Raw genomic sequence first — 6870 nt, 5'->3', positions numbered from 1 at the left:
AAAAAAAAAAAAAAGAAGAAAAGATAAAACAAAGGATATTTCTTAAATCTAACCTCCTTTAATCTCTCCGAAGAAATATCTTGTTCCGCGAAAGCGGCTAACGAATAGAGATCATGGATCAGGAAATCTTCGACTGCGAAGGGTTCATATGCAAAATTAAACATTTAGAAGGACCAAAAAATGGAAAAAGAAGGGAAGGAAAAAATTTCTTTTGGGGGAAAATAAATAGACCTGAGAAAATTCCATGAGAAGCGCAGAAATTTAGGAAATTGGAGTCTATAATCGTATAGTCTCGCTCTAGATTTTTCAACGGCGCCATTTTTGGTCTAAACTAGAGAGACCAGAGGCAGAAGAAGGAGTTGGTTTTTCGCGCGCGCGGGATTGATTTAATTGAAAGAACGTGCCCATGAGAGTACCAACGCCTCGGGCTCAAAGCCCAAAACTCAATCAAACAAACCCAAAGAGATACAGAAGAGCCTAACATCTAAAAATGAATAATAAAATCATAATTTTATTTTTTTATGAAAAATATCATTATACTTTCGTGTAAATTCTATTTATCGTATTTCAATTTTTTCACATTTTTTCCTAGTTAGTTTTTTTTTAATTAGTATATGAAAATAACTTCTATTCTCACAATGGGATAGATTGTTAACTTTTTCAATAAAATTACAAAAATAAAAAAGTATAAACAAATAGGAGATTATATATATATATATATAAATGGGAAAGAAACAAATAAAAAAAATTACATCATTTTAGTCCAAACAGCTCCTAAATTATAAGCAAAAAGACATGTAAATATTCCATGTGGAGGGACTCAAATATAAGAAGTTTCAAAGGTAAATCTTCATGATGTGTAGTAAGCTAATTTCTACAATGATTCAAAATAGACGTGAGAAATTGAAACATCTCAATCCCTCTAATATCCCTTAGAAGATGTCGATTTGAATCATGATTATTACTTGACTAGCAATCTTCTATATAGCTAACAAAGAGTCCAAAATCAACCTATATTTTTCTAAAACCCTTATTCTCCTTGATAAACTATCCAAAGTTTTGCTGGCAAAGAACAAAAAAATACTGAATTTATAGGTAAATCCCACTATCCAATTGCCAAAAAAATAGATGAATTTTGAATCCAAAGTACTTTGGCAATTTCATTCAACAAAATTTACAACTTAGCTTAAGCGGAAATAGAAAGATACTAATTGAAAAGGGCCTAAGTACAATTTATCTTACGTTTATTAAGACTATTCTATTACCCATTAATTTATTTTTAAGCAAATTATGATTTACTTCGTTAAATTTTTTTCTTTTTTTTTTTTGGTTCTACAATTTTGTTCTATTTTATAGCAAGAGGGAAAAAAATTGCTTCACTTTCAAGTTTTGAAAGCAAAAAACCAAAAAACAAAGAACAAAAGAGCCAATATGACTTGAATGTAATTTTTTTCCAATTTTTCATATTGTCGAAACAATATATATAACAAAAGATTGTATCTTTAGCCGGGAGGAGCCCACTAAATTGTGAACTTGGTAGAAAGAAAAGACATAATTGCGGAAAGGTAAACCATTAACTCATATGTGAAAAGTTAAACCATGTTTGATATCACATCATCCACCGACATAAAGAAAAATCCAGTTCAGAATCACATTTATTGGAATTCCTATCCTTGTACTACTAGCCTGAAAGGAAGCTTTGTTTCTTCATTTTGGTGGTGGAAAGAAGATGGCATCCGAGGTTCTCTTGGAGCGGAAAAGCTTCTCTGTCTCATCAGGAATGTTGAAAGATGCCCTAAGCACTTCAGGAGAGAGAGCCTTCCAAGTCCCAATGCTTCCAGCCAAATGGGTGAATACAGGGCTGGGAATCATAGAAAAACAAGAAGAAATATATCAGAATTAGACAACAGTTGAATGTCAAAGAATTGAAAGTTGAAGCCTGGGATCAGGAAAGAATTGACTTACTTGGGTGTAGTGATGATGGAGAACCATGACAAACCATCTGGATCAGCAATCTTCGAAACGACAAAGAACCTTGGTACAATCAACAGATTGCCGGCCTTCACAATGGTTTCCAGGACCCTTTTGCCATCAACGCCGACAACCTGGAGACGGCCACTGCCCTTAACAATGTAAGTCACCTGCAGTGCTGAATCACAGGAAAAACCAGGGGAGCACATTGCGTTTCCTTCCAACCTGACAAGATCAGCACCAAGCCCAACCTGACCGACCAAAGGAAGATTTTTAGTATTCAACACCACCACGTTGCCAGCATTCTTAATATCCGTATCTAATGGCGCTTCCTCACAGTTCAAAACCAATCCTTGTCGGTGTTCTGGCTTTGGCTCAGGCATCTTGACATTTGCATCAAGCTTGACAATGCCTTTGCCTGTTTGCTTCCCGAGAAGGGCCTTGACGGTGTCATCATCCACATCCCATGCCCGTTTCACAAACTCAGTTGTGAAGCCAGTGAAGATACCGTTGGAGCCCGTCAAAAAGAAATCAGTAAACTGACCAGCTTTGTGGCCTTTTGAGGTATCGCCCAGAAAGAGCACCACCAAGTCAGTGTCCTCCTTGTTATACCACCAGGTAATAACACCAAAAGGAAGAGCAATAGCATCACCCTTCTTAATTGCAATCACTTTCTCTTCTGATTCAGGAAGGACAATTCCAGCAACACCAGCTCCTACATAAAGTCATACCAAGGAGCTAAGTCAGTGAAGAGATCAAACATAAAGATGGAGATTGATTGCAATATTTCGATTACAGAAACAAAGACTATGAATTGCTTGCAGAAACAAAATTTCGATTCTGATATATTGCCTATTGGTATTTCAATTAGACCAAAAATACAATTTGGGGACAGAAACCACATCCTGTGCCATTCTCAGTGATTACTGATGTGGAAACCCATTAAACAAAGATTTGTCCGTGTAAAACAGTCTGTTCCTCAATAAAACAATAAGAAAAAGAAAGGACTTTTGGACTTAAATAAATCATCCTTGGCCCTTTCACAAGCAAGGATTGATTTGATGTAGAACTAATATTCCACATCAAAAGGAGAATAATTAAAAATATATATTAAGTTGTCAACTTGTCATTTCCCTACCAAAGAAAAGCAACACAAAAAAGAACAAAGAATAAAAACAGAGAGCAGATTCCATACGGGAAAACCACATCCCAAGACATCAAACATCAAGAATAAGGAAAATCAAGTATTCTGGTAAACTCCATACCCAAAAACCATTCCTACACAAAATCAACTCCTTTCTTTTCACTTCCCCAGGAAATGAATCCATACAAAATTCAGATAATATACACTGAACAACATAAACAAGAAAAAAACATATTTTGATCATATCCCACCTTTGATCATATATCATAAGTCAACAAAAATTAAAAGAAAAACAGATTACAGATAAAGCAGACACCCCAACCAGAAAAAGTTACGGGAACATAGAGTCAGACAAAAACCCAGAAACATAAACAGAAAAAAAGAGACAGATTTGCAAAGATATTACCTTGAAGAACATAAGCAACCTTGGAAGAATCAGAGTAACGAGGAAGGGCAAAGCCATCCTTTTCGAGCGCCAACTTGGCTGCACCGATGTTGCCTTGCCGCAACATAGGAAGTTCATCGGGACACCAAGCATGGTAGCTACCACCATTTTCACCGTACACTTTCTTGGCCAACTTTGGAGTAAGATCAATATCCATCTTCTTCCTTTTTCTAGCTTCAGCAAAAACAACCCAAATCCCAGAATCAAATGAAATTCTACAATTATCAATCTACTACTGATTTTCTGGAGTGTAACGCTGAGGGAGTGATAAAGAGTATTTATAGCAGTCAAAGGGTCACATGATTATATACAGATAAGGATTACCAACAGAGAGGGATTCTGAATTAGGATATCAAATTAATGGATAAAGAATGGAAATTAATTGTGATTACGTTGAAGATTTTCGTTGTTTCTTAGTGGGATTCTTATTCATAGTATCAAGTTTAATGGAGCAAAAAAAAGGGAACCTTTTTCAATGCCTGTTAATGTAAATTTGACACGTCAGGGATGAAGATAATTAAGAGATTGGATCGAAACTAATTACTATGTAGGTGAGATTCTTAATTACTATGTAGGTGAGCAAATTAGATAATCTTTTTATGGTTTTTAAACTCTAAAGTAAATAATTAGTAAATTAATCTAGAATTTATATTTACAATATTACCCATATATAAATTTTTTACACTATTAATGAATCCAATGTTCTATCTTATTAATAAATTAATGAGTCTTGGAACCTAAAAGTTAGATTTAGAAAACTCATTATCAATCTTTCTTTATTTAGATATAATTGACACTCGTGAATTTATTTTTTTTTAACAAGTTTTATTTAGGTATTAGCACCTTCACAACACCCTAATTAGTCCTAGTTCCCTATTCAATTTTACATGTAAGTCTATTTTTTCACCTTAATTATTACTTGAACACCTAAGTGAATAAATTTTTTCTAATAAGTTTTATTTAGGTATTAGCACATTCACAACACCTTAATTAGTACTAGTTCAATATTCAATTTTATATCCTTTACCTATGCTTTTTATTATTTTTTGTTCCAAACTCTTTTGACATAATTTTGGAAGATTTAGATTTATTACTGGAGAATTTTCATAAATTTATTTATGCAAATTCTTAATTTTTAAATGACAAAAAAATCAAATCAAAATCATAATTAAAAAAATTAATTCAAAAGTTATTAAATTAAAAAAACACTTTAATAAGTACTAAATATCAATTGAACTAATTTTAATATAAAAAAATCAATTAAACTAATTTCAATATAAAAGAAAATAAAAGACAACTCACCTAGTTCGCAAACCTAAATATGAAACCTAAATACCAATCGCAGCGTTTCTCCTAGATTTAGAAAAAATCAAAAGCCAAAACCCAAAGAACTCAAATATTATTTTCTCTGTTCTGTCTCTTCTGGGTATATTTATAGTCTATGTGTTTTATTCTTTTTTAAATTGGTTTTTTGAGTTTTGATTTAATGTAACTTAATATCCCTTTTAATTTTCAATCTAAGTTAATACTTTTTAAATTTTCAAGTTCATATAGAATTAAGATTTATGTAAATTTATTTACCTTTTTCATGTTTATCTCTCTCTCTCTCTTTTTTTTTGTGTTTTTTGCTTAATTTTTATATTTTTAAAATTCTATAAACACCTTAGACAAATTGAAGTGTCTACTACGTTTAAATATTTATATACATATATATATATACACACACTATTAGTGAGCCACGTAAAAATTATATTTATAGTTATTCTTGGATTATGTTGACAAATAAATAAATTTGAGTCCATTTCAAAATTATTAAATGAGCAATTCTAATCTTGGTTTTGTTAAATAATAATAATAATAATAATGTAAGATAAACGGCAACGTACTCAAAAAAAAATATTATCTTATAGTTTAATAAAGTACTTAAAGTTTTAAGGATTTGTTACTTTGGTCAAAAAAAGAACAAAAACTGGAATTGTTACTTTTTTTTTTTTGAATTGTTACTTGGTTATAAGAGATATTTAACGAAAGATTGGCTGTCATTTTCAATTTTATCAAATTTATCCTATTTTAGTAGTAATTTATTTTTTCTTTGTTGGTTAATTTGTAAAATAAGACACCCCATGTATTCTCATGATAAATGAATTTTGATTATTTGAATTTGGTTCTAGTTTGTAAATTTATACATTATTAAAATGATGAAATAAAAATTTAAATAAAAAAATCCAATATCCTCATTGTCAGTTTTGAGAATTTAGTAAATGGTATAGTATTTGTTATTTTTGAAGTATCTTTATAAGTATCCGATCAAAATTTTAAATTATTACTTAAATACTTTAGATACTATTCATTAAATATTTGATTAAAATAAATTTTTATGTATATTATAAATGAAATTTAAATTAATTTATAAAAAAATTAAAGTTAAAAAAATGAAAATAGGAATGAAGTTTTTAGCTTTTTGAGAAAAACTACGAAAAAAGTAAAAGGCCTTTGAACTTTTACTATTTGATCCAGGTGACACAGCTTTGCTCATGACAAATAAAGGTTATCCATGTGACACAGTTTTGTTCATAAAATATAAGGGGAAAAAGGTCGAAATGTGGCTGCTGGGATTCGAGCCCAGGTCTCTACGGCCACAACGTAGAATTCTCACCACTAAACTACAGCCACTTGGATGTGAACGGGCGTGATCCACACACACACCAATACATGACAGATAGAATTCAAGTACTACACAGGCAACGACTTCGTTCTCTTTCGTCGTTGATAAAAGAATTTGATAGCTTTAGAAACAAATGAAAATGGAATTCACATCATTTAGAATTTACCTTATATTTTCCTAATTTCATATTTGATCTATAAGTTGGGTGGGAATTTGTGTATAAAAGAGTTAAAAAGAGAGGAAAAAAAAATTAAGAACAAATTGTTCATAACATTGTATTATGATTTTTCAACCAACTAAAACGATGACCTTCATTACTCTTCTTTTGGCCTTTGCTTCCCTACCCCCTTGTTCAAACTTGAATCGGATATAATGCAAATTAAGAGACTTCAATGAAAGGCAACCTGACCAAATCAATCAACTTTAATAATTTTCTTCAATTCTTTTTCTATTTCAAATTTGGATAGAAAGACCTACAATTATATGCTTGAGCAGTTGCATATACATCTAATTCCTTTTAGTAAAACAAAACACAGAAGAAAAGAAAAGGGTGTAGGGTGGACCAAGAGCATTTCGGTGCTTTAGTTGACGTGTAGTTCATCATTCATATCCTTGCAGAAGAATGTAGTGTCACTATTTTAAATT

The 6870-nt window shown here is 31.4% G+C and overlaps 3 protein-coding genes and 1 non-coding gene across 5 annotated transcripts in view; 1 reads left to right on the top strand and 3 right to left on the bottom strand.

Annotated features, from left to right (window-relative positions):
• Nucleotides 1–4281, bottom strand: part of ESB1 (Disease resistance-responsive (dirigent-like protein) family protein) — a 5052-nt gene extending 771 nt beyond the window's left edge. Inside the window, exon 1 of the mRNA XM_021422453.1 lies at nucleotides 4275–4281. The gene's annotated coding sequence lies outside the window, so the exon portion shown is untranslated. The remainder of the gene's footprint in view (nucleotides 1–4274) is intronic.
• Nucleotides 1586–3987, bottom strand: LOC110412041 (glutelin type-D 1-like). 2 transcript variants are annotated; one of them, XM_021422451.2, is made up of 3 exons: nucleotides 3522–3987; nucleotides 1966–2686; nucleotides 1586–1861 (listed from the first exon to the last, which is right to left on the bottom strand). In XM_021422451.2, the coding sequence occupies exons 1-3, from the start codon at nucleotides 3715–3717 to the stop codon at nucleotides 1708–1710; spliced, it is 1071 nt and encodes a 356-aa protein (XP_021278126.1). In that variant the 5' UTR covers nucleotides 3718–3987; the 3' UTR covers nucleotides 1586–1707. The 2 variants fall into 2 exon arrangements, with proteins under 2 accessions (XP_021278126.1, XP_021278127.1); XM_021422452.2 differs by lacking the exon at nucleotides 3522–3987 and adding an exon at nucleotides 2824–2963.
• Nucleotides 4282–6160: 1879 nt separating the features above from the next.
• RIBA3 (monofunctional riboflavin biosynthesis protein RIBA 3) overlaps nucleotides 6161–6870 on the top strand; it is a 3824-nt gene continuing 3114 nt past the window's right edge. The window contains exon 1 of the mRNA XM_021423767.1: nucleotides 6161–6186. Coding sequence (XP_021279442.1) covers nucleotides 6161–6186 — 26 coding nt within the window. The remainder of the gene's footprint in view (nucleotides 6187–6870) is intronic.
• On the bottom strand, nucleotides 6162–6233 carry TRNAH-GUG (transfer RNA histidin (anticodon GUG)). Its single transcript has one exon. It is a non-coding gene; the product is annotated as a tRNA-His (tRNA).

The sequence above is a fragment of the Theobroma umbraticum genome, unplaced genomic scaffold, assembly GCF_002168275.2.
Source record: "Theobroma umbraticum cultivar Fairchild unplaced genomic scaffold, ASM216827v3 scaffold_95.0, whole genome shotgun sequence".
In the NCBI taxonomy this organism is placed as follows: Eukaryota; Viridiplantae; Streptophyta; class Magnoliopsida; order Malvales; family Malvaceae; genus Theobroma; species Theobroma umbraticum.
The sequence above is the reverse complement of the archived record's forward strand: the minus strand, read 5'-3'. Positions and strand labels throughout refer to the sequence as shown.